The 27904-nt window shown below is 44.7% G+C and overlaps 1 protein-coding gene and 1 non-coding gene across 4 annotated transcripts in view; one reads left to right on the forward strand and one right to left on the reverse strand.

Annotated features, from left to right (window-relative positions):
- The first annotated feature begins 3916 nt into the window (after positions 1–3916).
- Positions 3917–3988, forward strand: trnap-cgg (transfer RNA proline (anticodon CGG)). Its single transcript has one exon. It is a non-coding gene; the product is annotated as a tRNA-Pro (tRNA).
- An 8931-nt stretch (positions 3989–12919) lies between these two features.
- The window catches only part of ophn1 (oligophrenin 1), a 195949-nt gene continuing 180964 nt past the window's right edge, over positions 12920–27904 (reverse strand). For all 3 annotated transcript variants that reach the window (XM_078412146.1, XM_078412147.1, XM_078412145.1), the window contains exon 24: positions 12920–18518. In XM_078412146.1, the coding sequence (XP_078268272.1) occupies positions 18510–18518 (9 nt within the window). In that variant the 3' untranslated portion in view covers positions 12920–18509. The remainder of the gene's footprint in view (positions 18519–27904) is intronic.

Here is a 27904-nt window from a genome sequence, read left to right on the forward strand (position 1 = left end):
TATATTAACGATTTAGACGAAGGAATTAAATGTAACATCTCCAGATTTGCAGATGATACAAAGCTGGGTGACAGTGTGAGCTGTGAGGAGGATGCTATGAGGCTGCAAGGTGACTTGGATAGGTTGGGTGAGTGGGCAGATGCAGTATAATGTGGATAAATGTGAGGTTGTACACTTTAGCGGCAAGAACAAGAAGGCAGATTATTATCTGAATGGTGTCAGATTAGGAAAATGGGAGGTGCAACGAGACCTCGGTGTCCTTGTACATCAGTCACTGAAAGTAAGCATGCAGGTACAGCAGGCAGTGAAGAAAGCTAATTGCATGTTGGCCTTCACTGCGAGAGGATTTGAGTATTGGAGATAGGGGATCCTGCTGCAGTTGTACAGGGCCCTGGTGAAATAAACTTGTCCCTCAGGTTTTTTGTTAAATTTATTCCCTCTCACCTTAATCCAATGCCCTTTAGTTTTAGCCCTGTCCATTCTCAGTGAAAGGCTGCCTCGATCTCCCTCACGGTGTTATAAACCTCTTGAAGAGTTAAGGGAACAGATCAGCCACATTGATAGTATGGAATGATAGAGCTAATGCTGGGAATCTGAAGAAAAAAAACAAGTGCTCTCTCCACAGATGCCTCCTAATCCGCTGACCATTATCAGAGTATTGTTTTATATCTAAGCAACTGAAGTGAATTCTGCAGAGGTAGCAGAGATACGTGCTCAAAGTCATTTTTCTCTGTTCATTAATAGGAACACGGGCATTGTTGGTAGGATTAGCATTTTTATTTCTATTGTTTCTGAGTCGGTAATGTAGCCCTCAACAAAATATCGTCACGTGGACTGCAGTGGTTCAAGAAAGTGGGACGTTGCCAAGGAGCTTTCTCTCCCTGATCATTCCATCTTCTCCCTGCCCCCGTCAGGCTGAACATACAAAAGCCGAAAGCGCGCAGCATCAGACTCGGGGACAGCTTGTTCCCTTCTATCATCAGGCTTCCATTAGCTGGGTGGCACGGTGGTGCAGCGGTAGAGTTGCTGCCTCACAGCGCCAGAGACCCGGGTTCGATCCTGACTACGGGTGCTGTCTGTACGGAGTTTGTACGTTCTCCCTTTGTCCTCGTGGGTTTTCTCCGGGTGCTGTGGTTTCCTCCCACATTCAAAAGGCATGCAGGTTTGTAGGTTTATTGGCTTCTGTAAATTATCCCTAGTGTGTAGGTTAGGACTAGCGTGAGCGGGTGATCGCTGGTCGGCGTGGGCACGGTGGGCCGAACAGCCGATTTCCAAGCTGTATCTCTAAACCAAACTAAAACCCGATTATCCAACCTACCTCATTGCGGGACATTGGAACTTTTCTCTGGCACTGTTATGCTACAAGGCTGAGAGACTGGCTTCTTTCTATTTTGCTCGACCTTTTGTACTTGTATTTAGCTTGATTGTATTAATGTACAATATCATCTGATTTGATAGCATGGTTACAAAAATGTTTCACTCTACCTTGGTACGTGTGGCAATAATAAACCAAAAACAGACCATCTTTTTGAAGGATATACAATAAATGCTGGCCCTGCTACAAACACGCACATCCTGAGTGAGAATGAACACACCTCCAGATTCAGGGACAGTTTCTTCCCAGCTGTTATCAGGCAACTGAACCATCCTATAAACAACTAGAGACCCTGTCTTAGGCTACTAACTACCTCCCTGGAGACCTTCGGAATATCTTTAATCGGACTTTACTGGATTTTATCTTGCACAAAACGTTATTCCCTTTATCATGTATCTGTACACTGTGGACGGCTTGATTGTAATCATGTATAGTCTTTCTGCGGACTGGATAGCACGCAACAAAAGCTTTTCACTGTACCCGTGACAACAAACAAACTAAACTCAACTCAGCTAGAAAATGGACAATTGTATGAAGTTGGTGGATCTTACATCCAAACTGATTATTAACAATAAACTGAACTAAACTGAAGAGATCCAAATGATTTTTATAAAATTCCAAATAGAAAAATATGAAAATATAATTCCAAGCTGAAGTACGAAATTTAAAATGGGAAAAATAGGTACCAATTCTTTAAAAGAGATTCACAGATCTTAACACAAAGTGTTAACTCCACGGGTCAGGCAGCATCTCTGGAGAACATGGAGAGGCGATAGACGTGACAATAAACTAAACAAACATTATTAAACACAAAAATGGTCACTCTCACCTCACCTCTGGAGTTCAGCCCCTTTGGCCCTGAATGTACCAAGGTTGTGATGAAGTCCATTACTAAGTCATCCCAGCAGAACACCAATTTTACATTGGTGAGATGGTTAATAATGGTAAGCATTGTACAATACACCCACTTTCATTATGATTCAGTGTCTACAGAATGATTTTTGATGGTATCCGAGGACAGAATATACCTGGACAATTTTCCATTTTGCTACTGTAATATGCCAATGTTGTTTCTGTATTAGAACAGTTGAGATAGAGGCATAGCTAATTTAGTTTGGCTTGATTTAGAGATACAGCATGGAAACAGGCCCTTCGGCCCACCGAGTCCACAGCGACCAGCAAGCACCCGTACACTAGTTCTATGTTAACCCAGTTTCGCATGCTACACACTAGCGACAATTTACAGAAACCAATGAACCTATAGACCTGCACATCCCTGGAATGTGGGAGGAAATCGGAGCATACCCAATCAGTCACAAGGAGAATGTACAAACTCCACACACACAGCACCCGAGGTCAGGATCGAACCTGGGTCGTTGACGCTGTAGGGCAGCAACTCTACCGCTGCATCACTGTGCCACCCCTTCTATTCTGGGGCACACATCATCAACACCACAGCTACAGCAGAGTCAGAGCTCCCAGCTTTGATGCAGTCACTGTGCTCAGCCATTGTGAACATGCTGCAGGGAAAAATGCTGGTGATCTGGAAAGGGTGCAGAGAAGATTTATGAGGATGTTGTCAGAACTTGCAGCCCTGAGCAATAGGAAAAGGTTGGGCAGGCGAGGCCTTTATTTCTCAGAGTGCAGGACGATAAACAATAGGTGCAGGAGTAGGCCATTCGGCCCTTCGCACCAGTACCGATGAGGGGTGATCTTATAGAGTGCATAAAGTCACGAGGGGAATAGATAGGGCTGATGTCCAGTGTCTTTTACCCAGAGTATTGGAATCAAGAACCAGAGGGCAAAGCATTAAGGTGAGAGGGGGAAAGATATAATAGGAATTTCATGCAGAATGTAGTGGGTGTGTGGAATGAGCTACCAGGGCGGTAGTTGAGGCAGGTGCTATAATAACATTTAAAATACATTTGGGCAGGTATGCAGATAGGACAGGTTTACAGGAATATGGGCCAAATGCGGGCAAACGGGACTAATGTAGATGGGGCACCTTGGTCGGCATAGGCAAGTTGGGCGGAAGGGCCTGTTTCCATGCTATACGACTCTCTTCATAATTGTAGACCCTAAGTCCTGGCAACCTCGTGACACACAGCTTCTGCACCTGTTTGTACTTCTTCCCTTGAACATGATGATCACAGTACAACATCTGAGCCCTAATCCGTGATCGCCAAAGTTCTATAGCATTTTCCCTTTGTTTTACGGCTGTATTTGTAAGCACCAATAACATAGGTTTGTTTTTAATCATATTTTAATTTGCTGTAGAATTTGCACCAAGTTCACTGGTGTCACTTAGATGACTGAAGTGGGAAAACTAAAAGTGCATCTCTTCACACCGCTGCCGTTTAACCATATGTTGCCTTGTTTTGTGTAAAGCTTTCTAAATCTGTTCTATGCATCTGAATCATGTTTTATTTGTGGGATCTGGCTTTTGCTCCCAAGGCCAGCCTTTACTCTCATCACACAGCCTAGATTCAGACCCTTGGGGCCATCATGCCATGCTAACCAAGCAGGTGTCTGTTGTCCGTTGGCTCGTTGGTCTAGGGGTATGATTCTCGCTTCGGGTGTGAGAGGTCCCGGGTTCAAATCCCGGATGAGCCCTCCTTTTGGTGTAGCGGTCGAGCTACTGCCTTACAGCGCCAGAGACCCAGGTTCGATCCTGACTACGGGTTCTGTCTGTACAGAGTTTATACTTTCTCCCCATGGCCTGCGTGGGTTTTCTCCGAGATCTTCAGTTTCCTACCACACTCATAGTGTTAATGTGTGGGATAGCTGGTCGGCACGGACTCGCTGGTTCTCCGCCAGACTCAGTGTTGAGGTGGATAGAGAATTGGTTGGCGGACAGGAAGCAAAGAGTAGGAATAAACGGGTCCTTTTCGGAATGGCAGGCAGTGACTAGTGGGGTACCGCAAGGCTCAGTGCTGGAACCCCAGTTATTTACAGTGTATATTAATGATTTGGATGAGGGAATTGAATGCAACATCTCTAAGTTTGCGGATGACACGAAGCTGGGTGGCAGTGTTAGCTGTGAGGAGGATGCTAGGAGGCTGCAGAGTGTCTTGGATAGATTAGGCGAGTGGGCAAATGCATGGCAGATGCAATATAATGTGGATAAATGTGAGGTTATCCACTTTGGCGGCAAGAACAGGAAAGCAGAGTATTACCTGAATGGTGGCCAATTAGGAAAAGGGGAGATGCAACGTGACCTGGGTGTCATGGTGCACCAGTCATTGAAAGTAGGCATGCAGGTGCAGCAGGCAGTGAAGAAAGCGAATGGTATGTTAGCATTCATAGCAAGAGGATTTGAGTATAGGAGCAGGGAGGTTCTGCTGCAGTTGTACAGGGCCTTGGTGAGACCGCACCTGGAGTAATGTGTACAGTTTTGGTCTCCTAATCGGAGGAAAGACATTCTAGCCTTAGAGGGAGTACAGAGAAGGTTCACCAGATTGATCCCTGGGATGGTAGGACTTTCATATGAAGAAAGACTGGATAGACTAGGCTTATACTCACTGGAATTTAGAAGACTGAGGGGGGATCTTATTGAAACATATAAAATTCTTAAGGGGTTGGAGAGGCTAGATGCGGGAAGATTGTTCCCGATGTTGGGGAAGTCCAGAACCAGGGGTCACAGCTTAAGGATAAGGGGGAAGTCTTTTAGGACCGAGATGAGAAAACATTTCTTCACACAGAGAGTGGTGAGTCTGTGGAATTCTCTGCCACAGAAGGTAGTTGAGGCCAGTTCATTGTCTATATTTAAGAGTGAGTTAGATGTGGCCCTTGTGGCTAAAGGGATCAGGGGGTATGGAGAGAAGGCAGGTACAGGTTACTGAGCTGGATGATCAGCCATGATCATATTGAATGGCGGTGCAGGCTCGAAGGGCCGAATGGCCTACTCCTGCACCTATTTTCTATGTTTCTATGTTTCTATGAAGGGCCTGTTTCCACACAGTATCTCTAAACTAAACTAAACTAAATAATTGCCCTTTCAGGTGGGTAAGATGGTCAAAAAAGCTTTTGGCACATTGGCTTTCATCGGTCAGAGTATTGAGTATAGAAGTCGGGTGGTCATGTTGCAGTTAAATAAGATGTTGGTGAGGCCATAATCCATTCGTGTTCAGTTTTGGGCACCATGTTATAGGAAAGATGTTGTCAAGCTGGAAAGGGTTAAGAGAAGATATACTAGGATGTTGCCAGGATTCGAGGGCCTGAACTGTCGGGAGAGGTTGAGCAGGCTAGGACTCTGTTCCTTGGAATGCAGGAGGATGAGGGGTGATCTTATAGAGGTGTACAAAATCATGAGTGGAATAGATTGGGTAGACGAACAGAGTCTCTTACCCAGAGTAGAGCAATCAAGAACCAGAGGAACGAGGTTGAAGGTGAGGGGGGGAAATATTTAATAGGAACTTGAAGAGTAACTTTTTCATACAAAGAGTGGTGGGTGTATGGAACGAGCTACCGGAGGAGATAGTTGAGGCAGGTACAATTGCACGGCTTCAGAAACATTTGGACAGGTACATGGATAGGACAGGTTTAGAGGGATATGAGCCAAATGCAGGCAGGTGGGACTAGTGTAGATTGGACATGTTGGTTGGTGTGGGCAAGTTGGACCGAAGTGCTTGTATCCACGCTGGATGACTCTACGATGGTGGTACGCCGGGGCTTAGACCTGCTGCAATCTTTAGCTTAAAGAGGGAACTTCCTCACTTAGCCCATGTGATGAAAGACTAAGTATACCTCTCCATGCCAGCATGGTGCGGGGTTTGGTGGGGAATCTGCAGGTGCTGATGTTCCCGTACACCTGCTGCCTTTGACTTCTTTGCTGGCGGAGACCATGGCGTTTGGACATGCTGTGTGTGTGGGCTGGGAGAGTTGCTACAGTACTTTTTCTAATCAGTACGCACAGGAGCAGCAATTGTGGGTTGGCAACAGAGTAAACACTGGTTACTAATGGGCCCAAAATTGATCCTTGAAAACATCTCCCAGACTGAGAACATATGAATTTCACAACTCTTTGCTTCCTGCCAATTCCGCACCATGCCATCATACTGCTATTAATCCCATCAGTTTGTACCTCAAGCACCATTCTGAGGCACGTTGTCAAATGAAACATCTGCATTATTATCAGCAAGCTTGTAATCCGAGCTGCTCCAGTGATTAGTGTTGGAAAGCACGTCAGAAGGAGATATCTAACTGGTGCTGGGCTATCTGAAAGCTACAGCAAGTTGGGCGGCACAGTGGTAAAGCTGCTGCCTCACAGCGCCAGAAATCCAGGGTTCGTTCCTGACCTCAGATGCTGTCTGTGCAGAGTTTGCACGTTCTCCCTGTGACCGCGTGGGTTTCCTCCGGGTGCTCCGGTTTCCTCCCACATTCCAAAGACGTGCAGGTCTTTAGGTTAATTGGCTTCTGCAAAGTCCCCCTTAGCACAGAGTACATGGAACTAGTACACAGGACATAGAGGTAGCGTACGAGTGATCGATAGTTGGCGTGGACTCCAACCTTGGCGTTTCCACGCTGTTTGTCTAAAACTTTAAAAATACTTGTGTGCTAAGCTGTGTGTCTGGATGGAGTGCAGCAATTCCTCAACCAATGGATCAGACAATCTGCTGCAAATCTGGCCCATTGCACAATGGCTGGAGGTGGACAAGTAAATCACGGGAGTGGGAAAAACTCAAAATATCCCTCTTCTCAGCAATGGCAAAGGGTTTCCAGCCCTGTTCATCCATCGGGCCTTGTGGTTCACGTTAGCCTCCTGACACACAGCACCCTTTGTCAGTTTAATTCACTCCACGTGGGATCATGTCATTGCCATTCAGTATGGAAACAGGCCCTTCAGCCCAACTTCTCAATACTGACCAAGATGCTCCAAATACACTAGTTCCAACTGCCTGTGTTTTACCCATATTGCTCTAAACCTTTCCCAACCTTGTACCAGTCCCAATCTCTTTTAAATGTTGTTATAGTGACTGCCTCAACTACACTCTCTGGCATCTCATTCCATATACCCACCACACTCTGTGACAAGGTTGCCCCTCAAGTTCCTATTAAATCTTTCCCCTCTCACCTTAAGCCTGTGTCCTCTGGTTCTTGATTCCCGTACTCTGGTGAAAGACTCTGGGCTTCTGCCCTATCTATTCCCCTCATGACTTTATAGGCCTCTTTAAGGTCACCCCTTATCCTCCTGCGCTCCAGGGAATAAAGTCCCAGTCTGCCCAACCCCTCCCAATAGCTCAGACCCTCAAGACCTGGCAACATCCTTGTGAATCTTTTCTGCACTTTACAACATCTTTCCTATAGCAGGGTGACCAAAACTGGACACAATGTTCCAAATGTGGCCTCAACAATGTCTTGTATAACTGCAGCATAACATCCCGACTTCACTACTTATTACCCTGAATGATGAGTTAGATAGAGCTCTTATGGCTAGCGGGATCAAGGGATATGGGGAGAAGGTAGGAACGGGGTACTGATTGTGGATGATCAGCCATGATTACATTGAATGGCGGTGCTGGCACGATAGGGCTGAATGGCCTACTCCTGCACCTATTGTCTATGTATCTATGAAGGCCAAATGTGCCAAAAGCTTACTTGACCACCCTATCTACATGTGACACCACTTTCAAGGAAATATGTACCTGCGGTCCTAGATCCATCTGCCCTACAACACTTCCCAGAGCTATGCTATTCACTGTGAAGGTTCTGCCCTGGTTTTACTTCCCAAAATGTAACACCTCACACTTATCTGTATTAAAGTCCATTAACCATTCCTCAGTCCACTTGTCCAACTAATCAAGACCCTGCTGTAATTTTGATAACAATCTTCGCTATCTACAATACCACCTTTTTACGTGAATTCAGTGGAGACCAAGTCAATGGATATTTTTAAGGCGGATATTGACAGATTCTTGATTAGTAAGGGTATCAGGGATTAATGGGGCGAATGCTGGAGAATGGGGTCGAGAGGGAAAGATAGATCAGCCATGATTGAATGCCGAGTAGATGGGCCGAATGACATAATTATGCTCCTAGAACTTATGAACATCTGCAAACTTACTAATCATGCCTTGTACATCCAAATTGTTGATATAAACCACAAACAGCAATGAGCCCAACACTGATCCCTGAGGCACACCACTAGTCACAGGGTTCCAGTCTGAAAAATAACCCACCACCATCACCCTCTGCTTCCGTCCATGAAGCCAATTTTCCACTCCCTGAATCCCATGCGAACTAACCTTCCAAACCAGAAGTTGGAAAGGTTAGGACTGTTCACCCTTTGAGTCTCCTTTTAGATTTAGATTTAGAGATACAGCGCGGAAACAGGCCCTTCGGCCCACCGAGTCCGTGCCGCCCAGCGATCCCCGCACATTAACACTATCCTACACACACTAGGGACAATTTTTACATTTTACCCAGCCAATTAACCTACATAACAAAGGGGGCGTGGCTGTGTTCTGCAGCTGCGGCTCACCGGCAGTCTCTCTGGGTTTTTTTTTGGTTTTTTTGTCATTGTCGTCGTTAAATGTACGTTTTGTTTTATTTTTAACTCTGTGTATGTGGGGGGGTGGTGGGGGGGTTGGGGGAAACCTTTTTTCAAATCTCCTCCTCAACGGAGATGCGACCTTTACCGTGTCGTATCTCCGTTCGCGCTACGGCCTAACATCGTGGAGTCGGCGGCCTCCATCTGGGATCGACCTCAAAGACTCCGGTCGCAGGGCCTGGACTTACCATTTCGGAGGCTTCGGCCGTGGGCCCTGCAGACCGCAACATCGGGAGTTCGCAGGTCCCTGGCTGGCGACCGGCTTTTGGGAGCTCCAGCCGTAGCAGCTTCGACCGCCCTGAAGCGCGAGGTACGATCGACCCGCCTGCAGGCCCTTCATCGCCTGCGTGGCCCGGCCGCAGCACTTTCCATCGCCCGGTGGGGGCTCAGGACTTTCATCGGCCTGCTCGGCTCGGCCCTGGGACTTTCCATCGCCCGGTGGGGGCTTCAAAAAGTTGGGAGCCTCGATCACCTCGTGGCACCACGGGAGAAGAATGAGGAGGAGATGAGACTTTGCCTTCCATCACAGTGAGGGTATGCCTAGAGCAATCACTGTGATGGCTGTTTGTGTAAAAAATTATATCTGTGTGTCTTGTGCTTTTTAATGTCTACTGCCGGACCCTGACGTGAGAGGACGCTGGCGTTGTGTATTCGCCGCTTTTCCGTCAGGATAGTTTGTCTGTTTGTTTCTATGTTAATTGTTTTTGTAAAGCGCTGTGAGCATGCGATAAGGCGCTATATAAAATAAATGAATTATTATTATTATACCTGTACGTCTTTGGAATGTGGGAGGAAACCGAAGATCTCGGAGAAAACCCACGCAGGTCACGGGGAGAACGCACAAACTCCCGTACAGACGGCGCCGGTAGTCAGGATCGAACCTGAGTCTCCGGCGCTGCATTCACTGTAAGGCAGCAACTCTACCGCTGCGCCACCGTGCGCCTCCAATTCCCCAGTTCGGACATTTATTATGTGGCTATGGGGAGTCAGGGTGGAGGTCGTTGGTTGGTCAGCATGCCATGGTCATCAACTTAAAATGATTGATGAAGGAAGGGTGGAGAGAATTGTTGACAGATGATTGCTGGATCTACAACGCTCTACCTGTGAACCGTGGAGGAAAGCAGAATCCTCAAATAAAATCGGAAGTGAAATTATGGACACTTCATAACGAGGAGCAGGGTCCAAAAGTGTGTTATTAAACAGCATTGCCCTGATGGAACAAATAGCTGCCCTCTGATCTGCATTTGGTAGCAAAATACCCAAGCACCAGATGAATGCCACAAGAATATCACTACAACGAGCAAGGTGAACAATACTCAAACCGTTTTTGGAAAACTATTGCAAGAACAAATTCAGCACATTTTCTTAATGAAAATTTGATACTGTCTATAAAAAATAAAGCACTGGGACTTGTAAGTTTGTACGTACCAGATGTGTGCTTTTGGTTCATTCCCCTATCACACCCCCCCCCCCCCCCCCCCCGCCCTCTCCCACCCCCAGCCCCCACCCGTCTCCACGGTTCAATATATAAACCAAAATTGTATTTGGTTCCTTTTTTTAGATGTGACAGGTTATTTATAGGATGGGGAGGGGGGAAGAGGGGAAGAGGGGCAGATGATGTTTTGTAGTTAAACACTTCCCAAAGGTCCTAATGAACACGCTGCAGAAGCCTGATTCCCCAGTTCGGACATTTATTATGTGGCTATGGGGAGGCAGGGTGGAGGTCTTTGGTTGGTGGGAGTTTCGTACCACTTGGGTGGTCCACTCACTTGATAGTTACCCCAATCTCCTCACTGGGCAAGGAGGCAAGAATTTCTGGTTTCTCCTGAGGCCACACAGTTCAGGAAAAGGACTTAACCCTTCCACCACCTGCTTCTACCCTCTCATTAGCTATTTGAGTTGAGTTTGAGTCTCTGTTTAGTTTATTGTCACGTGTACCAAGGTAGAGTGAAAAGCTTTCGTTGCATGCTAACCAGTCAACGGAAAGACTACATGATTACAAAAGAGCCATCCACAGTGTAGAGATACGTGATAAAGGGAATAATGTGAATAATGTTTAATGCAAGATAAAGCCAGTAAAGTCCGATCAAAGATATGTAGGAAGGAACTGCAGATGCAGGTTTAAGTCGGATCAAAGATTGTCTGAGGGTCCCCAGTGAGGCAGATAGTGAGGACGGTCCGGTTGCATGATAACAACTGGGAAGAAACTGTCCCTCAATCTGGTAGTGTGTATTTTCACACTTCTATACCTTTTGCCCCATGAAAGAGGGGAGAAGGAGTGGCCAGGGTGCGAATTGTCCTCGATTATGCTGGCGGCCTTGCCGAGGCAGCGCGAGGTGTAAACGGAGTCAAGGGTAGGAAGGTTGGTTAGCAGAGTTGGTGAGGAAGGTTAGCAGAGATGGTCGAGAAAAGTGCTCCCTCGGCTTGCCAGAAGAGGCATGGAGCTTTATTGAAGAATCAGAATGAGGGAACCCTTCCTGTGAGCAGGTTGGTGACTCACTCCTATTGAATCCAGATGTGAAGGGGGTCAAAGAGGATTGGGATGACTCGAGGTCAACAGCTGTTTCCTTTCCTGCCAACCCAGACCATTATTGCCCCATGAATGATCCTGGCCAAATCATCAACCTTCTCATATTGTCCTGAAAGTAACCCCGTGCAAACCTCTCATTGTTTGCTCCAGGGTCTGGCTTTATCTGATGATCTTATACTCAGGTCAACATGTTCTATTTTTATGTTTTTAAAAAAATGCTGTTTTCATCCACTTTTCCCTTGATTTAAATAGTCTGATCAGGGCCACAATGGGAACACATACTTTCCTTGCCGCTAACATGTAACCTAAATCACAAGTGTTTTCGCCAACAGTACTGTGCCCTGAAGACCATTGGCAAGGAAAGAGAAGAATGTTTTTGGCTTTCTTGAAAATGTGCACGAATTTTAAAAAAAACAATAAATGCCTTTGAAAATCTCTTGCCAGATCTTAAACCGAGCAAGCCGACAATTTCGAGGCAGCAACGACAAGATTGGTTCCAGTACACAGTCAAAAGAATGTCTGGTCTCCTAATTTTGGAACATACCAATCAATTAATCTCCTTACTGTATCCCTTGTATCGTATCCTAATCTCAAACCATGAAGTGCCCCAATGGAAAGTTCTGAGACTTGTGATGGGGAGGGCGGGGGGGGGGCAGGGCGGGGGAGGGGGGGTAGAAGAAAGCACGGTGGCGCAGCGGGAGAGTTGCTGCCTTACAGCACCAGAGACCCGGGTTCGATCCTGACTTCGGGTGCTGTCTGTATAAAGTTTGTACGTTCCCCCATGAGTTTTATCCGGGTGTTCCGGTTTTCTCCCACAATCCAAAAATGTGCAGACTTGTAGGTTGATTTGTGATAATTAATAAACCAACCAGGTTAATTGGGTTCTGTAATTTGTAGCTGGGGTGTAGGAATGAAGAAGTGTACGGGTGATTGCTTATTGGCGTGGAGTCGGTGGGCCAGAGGGCTTGATTCCATGCTGCATCCCCAAAACTAAAATCAAGCTTCAAGGGACATTTTTAGAGATCTACATTACCCATAAGACTAGGCCCTCGTATCACAGGAGGAGGAGAGGGAGCGCTACAATATAGTTTGCTTGGCCATCTCCCCATGAATTGCCTCCCAGACAGTCCTGCCCAACGAAAAATGTACAAACGTCTTTCTAAATATCCTCTCAATCCACAACTTGTTCCAAATGCTTAGTAGACCCAAGCAGAAAATGTTAATACGGACACCTTTTCACACTCTTGGTATTTGTGCACCGTTTAGCTCAATTGGAAATAATTGGCCATTTGGTGCCCGTGGTAAGATCATTCCTTGGGCTTAAATCACAATCAAGTTATTTTCATTTACCATTCGAAAGGTAACGAAGCAGTATAGATGCAAATAGTATGGTCTTGGAGTGGGAAGAGGAGGAGATTCAGGTGAATAAACGCACACAACAACCAGAAACACTGCAGGCTGCAAATGTTCATTTTATTTCGATAATAAACATTATCAACATCAATGTACACTTAAAACACAATGTATATGTATTTGAGCGGCACCATTTGCACTCCAGAATACGCAGGGGAAAAGTGCTGAATAAGGGAACAAAGGTACAGCAGGCTTCAACGTCAATCTACTTAAGCTTTGCCATTTTGTACACGCCCAACAATTATAATCCAAAACTCAATGATCAAACATTGAAATGAAGGCAATATACATTTCTGTGGAAAAATACAGATAGAACCCGAGAGTGTCAAAATCCATTCAAAGCTCTGCCAGGGGCAGTTCCCATGCTGCTTAAAGATCTGAGGGGCAAATGAGATGTTAGTTCTCAGTAAAAAAATAATAATAATGGGACAGGATAGGAATGGCAAGGAAATTTAAGGTCGCCATTCCTTTGCAATTTATTAAAGACGTTTGGGATGCTTAGAAAAATTATGAATATTGGATGCTTAATACCCTCATCTAAACTGGGCACTTAATGGGCAGTTGAATAAGAGGCGGAAAAGAAGAAACTTTAAACGTCTTCCAATCCACTGCACCAAACCATAGATTTGAAGTCCACCATGTGCTGGGCTGTCCGTTAAATAACCGAGAGCTGCACAGATTACTCAGAACAACTTGTCCCCAGCTTTTCTGCCTTTGGTCTATTAAAATTTATTAACTTCCTTCAAAGTGCTGAAGCAAACAACTGAATTAAATATGAATGTCTGACAAGGCAGAAAAATAAATCAATAAGTGTTGAATGATTCATTCTTGAAATAGCGGGCTCAAACAATTGATGAACTATTACAAATGAATACAAATGGTTTATAGATCAGGCACATTTCTCAAGTTTCTCTTTCCATGGATGGTCTTTGTTGCAAGGGTCTCAATCGCAAGGCTTTCAACAGATCAAAGAGCTTGTATCTGCAAAATTGTAATATTAACTCAAATTGTAATTTGGTGTATTCTTCCCCCATTTGGTACTGGTTAATAGGATCAAGCATTCATTTTTACAGAGCAGCAATGAATTGCTGAACTATGTTGTTGCAAAGTCATTGAGGAGTAAATTTATAGAATGCCCAGCCCTTTGTTGCCTTTCCACATAATGCTGAACCAGTTTTGGTCCAATAAATGGGGAAAGATTATGATCCTGAATCACCCCAATGATCTCGAATGTGATCTTAAAGGAACTATGGACGATAATTCAGATCTTTATCTTTGACCATTCCTTCATATCTTAAATTCTTCTCTGATAGTACTCTAATAATAGTCCCTTCTTAAAGACTCCAAATGGTGTCAGTGAAGCTAATGTGCTAGACTGCCCATTCAATACAAGATTCAATACAATCCAGAGATCGGGATGATGTCAATCAAAGATGAATTTGGGACTGGTGAAAAAGACAGGATATCAATGCATTGAATGGACATGGGGTACAGTAGTATCAGCAGACAATACCGTGGTAGAAAGGATGCTGTTGTCTCTTTCTACACAGCAGAGCAATGAACAGCATCCACAGTTTATTTATTCAGTGAGCACCTTGCCCATTATAATTAGATCTGGCGTCATTTCTAAAACACCACTGCCTAATGCACTGAGAAAATGACTCGGTCAAAGAAACACGGAACCATAATTACCACTTTTAATAATCATTCCTGCCTAGGGTGGGTACCATTGTTGCATTGCTCCAATTCCAAATATTTCAGTGGTTCATCACATCCAATTACCCGAACAAATACAACCCATTGTTCCATTAGTGGCAGTTTGGTTAAAATTATAATTCAGGGAGGCGTCTTAATGTTTTGCATCCAAGTCCCACATTTGTTACCCACCTGTGGTAAACAGAAGATTACAGACGGAGCACTTCAACTTCAAAACCTTGACATGCAACCTACGATTTCTGCCCAGTCATGCATAAACCTAAATTACAGCCCTGCAGTTTAAAATAAAGCATTTGTCACCGTGCAACATGGAACATGCAGGTGCACCGCAGTGTAATTATACTCAGTGGACCATGCCAAGCAGTTATGTGGTGCTTAAGGTAGGAACAGTAATCAACTGAGGCAGAGTGATTCATAACAACTCCTTCAGTAATTGTACAAAAGCCTGACGATTGAGCGAAAGAAAATGACACCCAGTGTGAGGGACGTGTGAGCGAACTTCCTTATTTAAAAAGCACCAGATTCCTTCAACTGTACCAATCGATGCAGCAAACATATCTGCTATTTTAAAATTTCAGAAATCACTCAACTTTATAGTTATTGGTATCTCCCACAACTATCTCCCACAATTTTGTTTGGCTTCCAGATTCCCACCTTTCCTTCCAAAATCAACTCAAAAGATTTTTTTTTTAAAATCAATTCAGGAGATACTGTGAACACTCTGCATTTCAGGGAGTTGACCCGAGGCAATGATTCAGTTTCTTCTCTCTCGAGCAACTCCCGACATTTGTGTTTTGATGTCAGATTTCCAGCATCTTCAGGATTTATGACCCCCTTCAGAAGGTTTAAGTACCAGATCCAAGTGACTGTCATTATGTGTAGCCTGAGATAGAACTATCCAGCCTGACTGATCAAGGAATGATACAACCCAGGCCAAACCTGGCCACTCATACAAACCTTCCAACAACCAGTTTGAAAGAGGAACTCAGATTTGCCTTTGTTTTGGTTACAAACCAAACAAAAAGTACAAATGGCCTTCAAAATCGGCTTATTCAGCAGACATTTTCTGTACCACACCATTAGCCTTTTCATTAGGGAGAGCAGATTGTGATTGTATTAGCTCCAAGTTCACCACCTGATGTAAGAGAAGGAGGAACATCAACTTTGTTCCTGTTGATTATAAACACACTAGCAGTTTATTGTTTTCAGCCCAGATTCCTCTACCCAGTGGGGATTAGCATCTTATAGCCTGCCGCTTGCAAACTGAAGTACCAAGTGATCGTGGAAATGGCAGGTCGTTTGTAGCCTTTGATTATAATGATGAAACTCGAGCTCTTCCATTCCCTGAAGCCTAGTGGTTACCTATTAAAATCCTCTTTAGTGCCTTCATTTTGAGCAGCTGCAGAATTCCTGCATCGAACAATGTTCCTACCTCAGTCGTTTTGTTGGTAAAGGTAAGTTTGCCACGAGTGTTTCTAAATGATTCTATTTGCAAGTTTACCTTGGTAAACGAAAGAGAAGCGGATTTACTGTGCATCATCTGGATGATCAGCCATGATCATATTGAATGGCAGTGCTGGCTCGAATGGCTGAATGGCCTACTCTTGCACCTATTTTCTATGTTCTATGTTTTCTATATTTCATCCTCTAGACCAGATTATAACGTCCTGAACAGTCTTGACTTGTTGGCACAAACACGGCCAATCTGCGCGGACCTCTATATGACAAGCTCACCGATGGCAATATTAGATGCAACTAACAGAGGCAATGAAACTCCCTGTTAGCAAGGCAGGCAATGGGGACTGGTTGTCATCTGCTTAAGGAGCTGGAGACTCTTCATTACATGTCTTCACTTTGTAAATGGGACAAGAGCAAAATGTAAAATTAAAATAACCTTCACAGCCATGACACGCATCATTGGGAATAAAGACATCTTTTGTGACAGTGACACAAACCAACTAATCTCCGTAAAGTGAAGCTTCAAATAACGTATGTGTTGATCGTATTGAAGCCACCCAACTCTCACTGTGTCTGCCTTACAATCCATATCAATGCAACTGCCAACTTAAGGGTTGCAGGGTGTTTATCCAATGTATATCAGTGTTGTTTACTCGGTGTAAAATTCCCTACCGCTGTGTTACCAAAGATCACCGTGACGACTCAAAGATTTTCAGGATAGCTGCGCACTTCCATGTTTTAAACAGGATGATTTAAACAAGTGGCTAAACAGAAACAGCTTGGGGGAGAAAAGATCTAAAGCCATTGAATCATTTTAGAAAGATAAATACACTTTTTCCAACAGGGCGATTTACATCCCAATCAATAAAAAAGTGAACTAAATTAGCAAAGTGATGAATGCATTTTTTTAAAAACAGAAAATACTATTTGCCCAATAATTTAATTGCACTGTAGTTTACAAAGTAACCATGATTTACAGGGCTGTTATCTAATGGACATCAGGAATGTGCACCGATCAACATTTTTTTTAAACAATCTATCAATCACTGCATATGAAGGGACTCTATATATGCAACAGCCGTCTTTAATTAGTTGCTTTTTGGCTTCTTCTTTTCTTTGTGAAAGTTTATTATCGTGTTAGGCAGAGTGTTAGAACTGGGGAATGAAAGATCTCACGGCTTCGGACCATGCAGCGAGATCAAAAAGGCTCAGGTTCGAAACCTGTGTTAGAATCATTCCCTTTGATCTCCCCTAATGAGTCAACTCATCCCAAACGGGGAAGAATACACCAGATGGATCAGTCTATCCAGTTCCAGAAACTTTGCCTCTCCTCAACACTGCCATATGTTGGCAGGTGAGGAGGGACTGATTGTTCTCCACATCTGGATTGTGGGTTCCTGCTCCCTTTGGGAGCCTGGCATTGTCTAGTGATTAGGCAGCCTAACATAGAACCAAAGGCAGGTACTAAAAGTGTCCAGCTGCCAAATTACTTCAATGGAATGCATTCAATAAGTGTCCTCTTTAAGAAATAGAGTTACTCTAAAAATACTAATTAAACATGAAGTAAATAATGAACTAAAAATCCATTCTCCACCAATGTGAGATTAATAGGTTGACTGGATGCATCCAGTTACATGGTGAGATGGTGGCTTGGGCACTGATTTGTTGGATATTGGTCATCTTCACTGTGCCACAACTGGGGTCCAGCCATTCTTTTCATCAGAGGCAGCTGGGGCTGGGAAACAACTTGCAAAAACCAGGTTGCCAATATCCCAGTTCAGCATGAGGGGCAACAGTTCACAGGAATCTTTTGATGCAACCGGATAAGAATTGTTGCCTGAAGTCCTCTGAACAACAGCAAGGCTTCTAGTTGAAGCTCCTCACCCTGCAGCCTGCGCAAACTACCTTTACTGATAACACGATTGAGATGAACAGTCCTTCATCTGTCACCAAATTATTATTTATGCTTTAACAAAACAAATTGTACAGTCGTGACATCTTTCTTATATTTACCCTACTTGGATTGATGGTCGAGCAAAATCTTCCCAAAACTAAACCCCACATTTTGCTGGGTAATTTATGTAAAATACATTGCACATTTAACAAAGTTTGTACATATTACCAGTAGTACTTTAACATTCCTTGATTAAATACACGGGTAACCTCTCACAAACAGGGCTGGGTGTTCAGGGGGAAGAAAAAAAAAAGACAAGATCGGATTATAAAAACCTGCAGCAGAATGGATTGGAGGGAAAGAAATGCAACAATTAGCTGAGGGACACTACCACTCAAAGCAGTCCACTACTTCACTGGCTGTGATGGAACAACTTCCTGTGAGGATGGATGCATTTGCATGAACTGGAGGACCTTTGATGTTCCAGGTAAGGTCTTGATAGGTACGGCAGTTCACAGAAATATTTGTTCCAGTTCTGATTGGAGGCTTCCCTGAAACCAGCCAGGCCTTTCTCTCATGAAGTCTGCAAAACAAATCATATGTGAAAGCTCGTATACCAGGCAGTGAAGAGGCAGGATTGTTTTATTATATCACATGTCCCGAAACGGAACAATGAAATTCTCACTTACGGCAGCACAACAGGTATGTGAACATGGTACTCTGTAGATAGTATAATAAACAAAAGAAGTTCAATAAATTAAAAATATAGTGCAAACACACAAACACAGCCTGAAGTTCCTGCTGCAACCAAGGCAGTGGGAGTTTAGATGGAATTTGTATTGTTCAATAGCCTGATGGTTGTTGAGAAGAAACTGTGTGTGAATCTGGATGTTACAGTTTAGGTGGAAGGGGTTTAGGGGAAGGGAGGCAGAATAGTGGGAGAAAGAAGACCATGGCTGATCTAATCTTGGCCTTGGATTCACCTCCTTACAATAGACAATAGGTGCACCACTCTCTGACTGAAAAAGTTCTTCCTCATCTCCGTTCTAAATGGCCTACCCCTTATTCTTAAACTGTGGCCCCTTGTTCTGGACTCCCCCAACATCGGGAACATGTTTCCTGCCTCTAATGTGTCCAATCCCCTAATTATCTTATATGTCTCAATAAGATCCCCCCTCATCCTTCTAAATTCCAGTGTATACAAGCCTAATTGCTCCAGCCTTTCAACATACGACAGTCCCGCCATTCCGGGAATTAACCTAGTGAACCTACGCTGCACGCCCTCAATAGCAAGAATATCCTTCCTCAAATTTGGAGACGGGTCCTGACCCGAAATATCACCTATCCATATTCTCCAGAGATGCTGCCTGACCTGCTGAGTTACTCCAGCACCATGAATCCTTTTAGGTTCACCAACAATCGTAAGTTCATAAATTCATATTCTAGGAGCAGAATTAGGCCATTCGGCCCATAAAGTCTACACCACCATTCAATCATAGTTGATCTTTCTTTCCCTCTCAACCCCATTCTCCCTCCTTCTCTCCAGAACCCCTGACACCCTTAACTAGCAGTGTTGTCACTGTTATTAAGTATCAGTTAATGTCTTCGATGTTCCCGAACTTCCAATAATGCTTAGGTGAAAAATCACAAAAACTTTCGATGTTGGAACTAACAGAAAATGCTGGAAACACTCAGACTTAATGAAGGACGTTCAATCCGAAATGTCAACTCTGTTTCTCTTCCCACAGATGTGGTCTGACCTGCTGGATCATGCTTCAGGTCATCGTAAAACAAAATGTATTCAATAAAATAAAATAAATACGAAGAACAATTCATGTCATTTAAGGGAACTTAATAAACAATGTGCCTGTCAGCTAATTCCTTGAGGTGACTGCACCTGTTAAGTCTGGTGAACTTGGTGCAGCCTGAGTAACAGATTTCCCAGGCGTGGTGTTGGGGAATCTACTCAAGGTGCTGCCCCTGCAGTGGGGTCCATGAGGGTTTCTCCAGCTCGCAGCACCAAAGGTGCCATCGCAACTCAGGCCCCGGCCTTTGCAGGAGAAACAGGCTGGACCATTAGTGCCGGCACCGGCTGGGCAGACCCAGCTCGGGATCACACGGAACGGTTGATGTAGCTAACTACTGGACCCACCCTCAATAGCCACCACCTCAACAGACAGACAGACAGACACACACCTGCACGCTCATAGAGACAGACTGACAGACACACATCCACAGACACAGGCACATGCACAAAGTCACATGCACGCGCACAGACACACACAGACACACGCAGACACACACACACACACACACACACGCACACAGACACAGAGACAACTGCACGCACATAGAGACAGACTGACACAGACACACATCCACAGACACAGGCACACGCACAAAGTCACATGCACGCGCACAGACACACACAGACACACGCAGACACAGACACAGAGACAACTGCACGCACATAGAGACAGACTGACACAGACACACATCCACAGACACAGGCACATGCACAAAGTCACATGCACGCGCACAGACACACACAGACACACGCAGACACACACACACACACACACACACACGCACACAGACACAGAGACAACTGCACGCACATAGAGACAGACTGACACAGACACACATCCACAGACACAGGCACACGCAGACACACACACCTGCACGCTCATAGAGACAGACTGATAGACACACATCCACAGACACAGGCACACAGTCACATTCACGCACACAGACACACGCAGACAGACACACACACACACACACCTGCACGCACATAGAGACAGACTGACACAGACACAGGCACACAGTCACATGCACGCACACAGACACACGCAGACAGACACACGCACACACACACCTGCACGCACATAGAGACAGACTGACAGACACACATCCACAGACACATGCACAAAGTCACATGCACGCGCACACACACAGACACACACATGCAGAGACACACACAGACAACTGCACGCACATAGAGACGGACTGACACAGATTCAGGCACACACAGACACATAGGCACACACAAAGAACCACACAGAGTGTTTAATGTGCCTTTGCAGAATGGTCAAAAGCAAAAGGTGCTGTGCACATCCCCATCCCCATCACAATGCATGATAAATGGGATGGGCAGGCAGGTGGCCCTGGCTGAGTTGCACCGTCAGGGGAGACCAGAGGGACAGAGGAAGATGGAGGAGGGTGGACGGCAAGGAATAGGAGTTCCCTTATTCACATCCCTTTAGATTGCACAGCAGTGGATCAAAACAAAGACAAATCAAAACAACCTAATCACCTTCCTGCCACGATTAACACTGATACCAGCACTGGCTTCCGCCTGTAAGTTGTGTTACCTCACGCACACAGCTTGGCTCAAAGACAATTCCAGACTTTGGACAATCACAAATGGATCATTATTCTGCACGGGTGATTTGGAGTCCAAATCATTGCACTACATTAGCTCCGCGCCCTCACAACAACTTATTTAGCCTCTTAGTTACTAATGGCACAATTTACAGGCGAGCAAATACTTGATTAAAAAACACGATTTGCCTTTATTCTCTGCTGCCTCACGCCACACACAGGAGAAACAGATTCCCATCCCAGACGATCAGCAAGAGCTTGCAAAGGGAGATGCGAGCAAGGGTGGATAGGGAGAAAAAAAAAAAATCGGGTACAAAAAAAAACATTAAGCTCCAGATGGGCCAAGAGTCATGAAACCCAGATGTAAATGCCGCAGTTTCCATGCTGGCTATAAACAGACATGAGTAGGTGTTAGTCTTGGCGACCTGCAAGCACTTGCCGGATTGACATGCTCATGAATTCAGCCCCGTTCTGGAGACTTCAGTACCTCATCACAGCCAATACACCAGCATGATCGTGAGGATGCACTGTACTGCTGATGATGCCACCCATCAGACAAGGGCCCATCAGCAGATTTCAAGAGCACACCATTGCATAAAGAGCCAGTATCTTGAGCAAGCTTTTCTTAGCTTAGTTCAGAGATACAGTGCGGAAATAGGCCCTTCGGTCCAGAGTTCACGCCGGCCAGTGATCCCCGCACATTAACACCACCAATATTTTACATTTATTACATTTACAGGGACATTTTTACTTTTATACCAAGCCAATTAACCTACAAACCTGTACGTCTTTGGAGTATGGGAGGAAACCGAAGAACTCGAAGAAAACCCACGCAAGTCACAGGGAGAACGTACAAACTCCGTACAGACAGCGCCCATAGTCGGGACCTGGCTCTGCAGGGCAGTAGCTCTACCACTACGCCACCGTGCCACCCTTCTCAACCATTACGACAGACCCTATGATTGCATAATACGGCATCATTCGTATATCCGCGTTCTATGCCAAACCTCATATCCCGCATGGGTAGCTTACATCCCAATGGCATGACCAGTGAATTCTCCAATTTTGGGTAACTTACCAACAACAACCCTCCACCTCTTTGTCCCTCCGCCCTCCTCTTCTCTGTGCCCCACCTGGACGCACACCCATTCCTCCCACTATCCCGTACCCCCTCCCACCTGGCTTCACATTTCTTATCTCACAGCCTTCTTTTGTCTTCTTTGCATCTCTGGCTTTTGTCAACCCAGTAAAATCCTCCTCATCTGTATCCACCTATCACTTGCCAGGCTTTGTCCTGCAACCCCCACCTCTCTTCCAGCTTTCTCTCTCCCACCCCCCACTATAATTCACCTGAAGAAGAGTCACAACCCTAAATATCATCTGTCCATGCCCTCCAGAGATGCTGCCTGACTCGCTGAGTTACTGTGTGTGTGTCTTTTTTATAAACCAGGATCTACAGTTCCTTGTGTCTTATATCCAACCTTATGCTGCATTTCTGACATTTTTGGGCTTGGCACTATTTTGCGGTTCCTGAGGTTATAAACATATCTACCAAAAATAAAAGATTTCGTTTTCCACTCTGCTATATTTGGAGAAGATGTGAAGTGATCCCATGCTCGATTTCCCACTCCAATTTTCTTGGTCTTTCCCCCCTTCCCAAATGCAGCTGTTCACATTGAAGCATAATTTCTCCGGAACATCGGTTGTCGAGGGGAGACTTGATAGAAGTATGTAAAATTATGAGAGATATAAATAGGGTAGACAGTCAGAACCTTTCTCCCAAGGCAGAATGTCAAACACCAGAGGGGTTAGTTATACAACGAGAGGGGGAAAGTTTAATGGAGATTTGCAGGACAAGTTTTTCTTTGAACAGAGAGTGGCGGGAGCCTGGAATGCATTGCTGGGGGTGGTGATGGAGGCACATACGACCGCAACGTTCGAGAGGCTTTTAGATAGGCACATGGAAGCGCAAGGAATGGAAGGATGAGAATTGAGTACAGACATATGAGATCAGTTCAACCAGGCATCATGTTCAGCGCAAACATTGTAGGCTGAAGGATCCGTTTCTGTACTGTACTGTTTAGTTTAGAGGTACAGCGCGGAAACAGGCCCTTCGGCCCACCGACCAGCGATCCCCGCACATTAACACTATCCTACACCCACTAGGGACAATTTTTACATTTACCAAGCCAATTAACCTACAAACCTGTACGTCTTTGGAGAGTGGGAGGAAACCGAAGATCTCGGAGAAAACCCACGCAGGTCACGGGGAGAATGTGCAAACTCCGTGCAGACAGCGCCCGTAGTCAGGATCGAACCCGGGTTTCCAGCGCTGCATTCGCTGTAAGGCAGCAACTCTACCGCTGCGCCACTGTGACCGCCCTTGTTCTATATTCTAAGTTCTTAATTCTATTGGCCCTGGTAGGCTCTTGCATATTCAAGTGGCCATTTTAAGAGGTAGACAGTTGTTAACAATCTATCATTTCTGGTTCATAATACCCTAGTCCCATTGTTAAATTTCCTCTGTGTTCACTCACAGAGTTTTTAAATTATATTCGGTGCTCATGTCTCTGACGGGATTCTTAGCACCACTCATACCACTGTGATGAGGATTGAACCGATGAATCATTTTCCCTCATCCTGTCCCAGGAGACACAAGACAGTACAGCACAGGAACAAGCTCTTCAGCCCCCAATGTCCATGCCAAAGACGATGTGAGGCTAAACTAAACTCCTCTGTCTGCACGTGATCCATATCCCACCATTCCCTGCATATCCAGTCTATCCCCAATAGATCAATGGTTTCTTTATTATCACGTGTAGCAAGGTACAGTGACATTCTTAAAACCTCTCTAAGATCTAAAAACCTCTTAAATGCCACTATCGTATCTGCCTCCACCACCATCACTGGCAGCATATGCCAGGCACCCAAACATACTGCATAAAAAACATCTCACACATCTCCTTTAAACTTTGCATTTCTTACCTTAAAGTTATGGCCTCTAGTTTTGACAAAAAGTTCTGACCGTTTACGGTTCTCATAATTTTATATACTTCCATCATGCCTTCTCAACCTCCCACACTCCAGAGAAAACAATCCAAGTTTGACCAATCTCTCCACTTATGATCACTTTATCCTAGGTCAGCCCATTCAACATGAACCAACTGAAGAGTGACTGTAGGCCAACCATTACACTGTCGTAAAGGGAATCAAGTCACTGGTCATTGCATAAAATCTGAATTCCTCCTCCCCCCCCCCCCCCCCCCCCCCACTGTTTGTAAGGCTCAATAGTTTAGTTTAGTTTAGTTGAGAGATACAGAGTGGAAACAGGCCCTTCGACCCACCAAGTCCACGCCAACCCAGCAATAATCTACACCAGGAACAATTTACAGAATCCAATTAACCTACTAACCTGCACATCTTTGGATTGTGGGCGAAAACCGGAGCATCCGGGGAAAACCCGCGCGGTCACGGGGAGAACGTAAAAACTCCGTACAGACAGCACCGGTGGTCAGGATCGAACACGGGCCTCTGGCACTGTAAGGCAGCAACTCTACTGCTGCGCCACTGTGTCGCCCTCCTGCTCTATACAATTGGAAAAGGCAGCAACAACATCAAAATGCACGTGTCATTGATTCAGCTAAATACTCTGCCAAAGGCCTGCAACAGAACCTCCAACTTAGACAAAATACAAAGAACGCCAAAAGACAGGATTACAAATGTCGCTGCAAAAAAATCATAAACCTGTTCTCACTCAATTCCCATCCAATTTTAGTAACATCATTACTGAAGGGAAATGCTTTGCGGATAAAACACTTTTTAATTACTTCTCGTGACATGGGCGGCACGGTAGCGCAGCGGTAGAGTTGCTGCTTTACAGCGAATGCAGCGCCGGAAACTCAGGTTCGATCCTGACTACGGGTGCTGCACTGTAAGGAGTTTGTACGTTCTCCCCGTGACCTGCGTGGGTTTTCTCCGAGATCTTCGGTTTCCTCCCACACTCCAAAGACGTACAGGTATGTAGGTTAATTGGCTGGGTAAATGTAAAAATTGTCCCTAGTGGGTGTAGGATAGTGTTAATGTACGGGGATCGCTGGGCGGCACGGACTTGGTGGGCCGAAAAGGCCTGTTTCCGGCTGTATATATATGATGATATGATGATGATATGATGACATCGGGACACTAAAGATAAAAAGAGAGATTGGCTGCATTACTTTGGTTGACCACTGATTAATGCAATCATTATTGCTTTTATATTAAAAAAGAAACAAGGAACCTGTAACTTCTTGTTTACTTATTCTGCTTGTTTAAATGGTGATACCAATGAGCTAGGAGTCACCATAAAAACAGTCAGGGCAAGCAACCTTAATTGGTGAACACAATGGCTAAATTTGAGCTACATCCATGCATTAACGTAACTCGATGATGCAGTAAATAATACAATTTACATTGTGTATAAGAAAATAACTGCAGATGCTGGTACAAATCGATTTATTCACAAAATGCTGGAGTAACTCAGCAGGTCAGGCAGCATCTCGGGAGAGAAGGAATGGGTGACGTTTCGGGTCGAGACCCTTCTTCAGATTTACAATTTACATTGTTGCTGGAGAGAATTTTGTTTTGTTAAATTTCCTGGTGAGGAATAGGAATACTTTATTGTCATATGTGACTAGGCACAGGGAGATTCTTTGTTTGCACACACAATGTATACAAATACCTATGCTGCTGACAAAGTTATAAAGCACGCCGGCCCCCCCTTTTGTCCCGTCCCCCCCCCAGCAGGGCCTTCTAAACTTACAAAACAAAACTCCAGTTTACCCATCTCCAGAACTGTAATCTTTCACAGGTCCATGGCTCACTTCCCTTGTAACCATGGTTTCACTGGTTTACTAATCAGCAGACCCAATAAAACTTGGGCACTTCAGCCAGCAGTCCAGCACTCATTTTCTACTGTAAACTTTGCCTTCTATTTACAAAATGGTTTCCATTTCAGTCGGTCGACGTGCCGTCAGTCCCGTGACCCAGCCATGTTAATGTGTACACAAATTAATACACAGGGAGGTCAAGACTGCGTTAATAATCCCTGCAAATTATCATAAATTGAATCATGAACGTTGCAAAAGTCTTTTACTCACGAAAAAAAATTAACCAAAATTATTTTTCGTCGAAAGCTAAATTAAACAAATCTGCAGAATATATTGGTTACCTTATTTTACATCAGAAAGGAGGACTTTAGACTTCAGAGATACAGCACGGAAACAGGGCCTTCAGCCCATCAAGTCCATGCCGACCAGCGATCACCCCGTACACTAACACTATCCTACACACTAGGGACAATTTTACCGAAGGCAATTAACCTCCAAACCTGTATGTCTTTGGAGTGTGGGAGGAATTACCGGAGCAGTTGGAGAAAACCCACATGGTCACGGGGAGAACGTACGAACTCCATACAGACAGCCCCCATAGACAGGATCAAACCCGGGTCAATGGCGCTGTAAGGCAGCAACGCTACCGCTAGACCACTGTGCCACCCAAGAATGATGCCTAAGAATACACAATCCTGCAATGCTCACAGGGTAAATATATTTTCACCCTTCAGGATTTCCTAATGTGCAATAAGGAATAATGTGCATTTATATAAAATCTTCCATGATATTCCAATAACTGCATTACATAGGTACTTCATGGTAATGCTATAATTGAAGGAAATGTAATGGGTACATTGTCTTGTTATTTACTAGTTCATACAACACAACATTCTTTATCCACCCCTTAACAGAGATGCATGCTGGGTCGTGACAGAGGGCACTGGATTCTCAGCGCACTGTTTCACCTGGGATCGTACATAAACTAGAACAATTAACTTTCATTCATTTGTTCTATGTCTCTCTATATCACCATCTATATTTCTCATTTCCCTTTCCCCTGATTCTTTCCTCCAGAGATGTCGTCTGACCTGGGTGAGTTACTCCAGCTTTTTGTGTAGGTCTTCGGTTTACACTAGTATCTGGAGTTCCTTCCTACCCAATTAACAATGGCAGATTTCTTGAAGGAGATTGATGACCAGTTGTCTTTTTCCTACAACATGGCTGTTTCTTGATCTTTTTCTTCCAGATTTTTTAACTTGCATTTAAGTCCCCAGTCACTGCAGTAGCATTCCAATCCTTCTCTTTGGATGGATGATCCATGCACTGGTCTAATGGTACTTTATTGTCACATCTACGTAGGTACAGTGAAATTCCTTTTTGCATACGGTTCAGTAAAAATCTTACTATACATTGGCACAATCATACTTAAGTAAAAAAGGAATGATAGATTGCACTGGGGTGGTACACAAGAATTGCCAGGTTTCTGGTGCCATTTTGTACAAATCAAATCTAAAGTTGTTAAAAATGTAGAGTCTTAACTAGGCCATAAATGATTACAGACCAAAGTCTAGATGATCTATCCAATGGAGTTAACCAAAGAATCATAATTGACCAAGTGATACGCTGTCTCGGACAAGATTACAGCCCTGTTCCTCTTCCTTGAAACACAGGAATCATTAACATTCAACAAACTAACTGGTGGAGCTTCACTTTTTAC

This window comes from Rhinoraja longicauda, chromosome 15 (genome assembly GCF_053455715.1).
Source record: "Rhinoraja longicauda isolate Sanriku21f chromosome 15, sRhiLon1.1, whole genome shotgun sequence".
In the NCBI taxonomy this organism is placed as follows: Eukaryota; Metazoa; Chordata; class Chondrichthyes; order Rajiformes; family Arhynchobatidae; genus Rhinoraja; species Rhinoraja longicauda.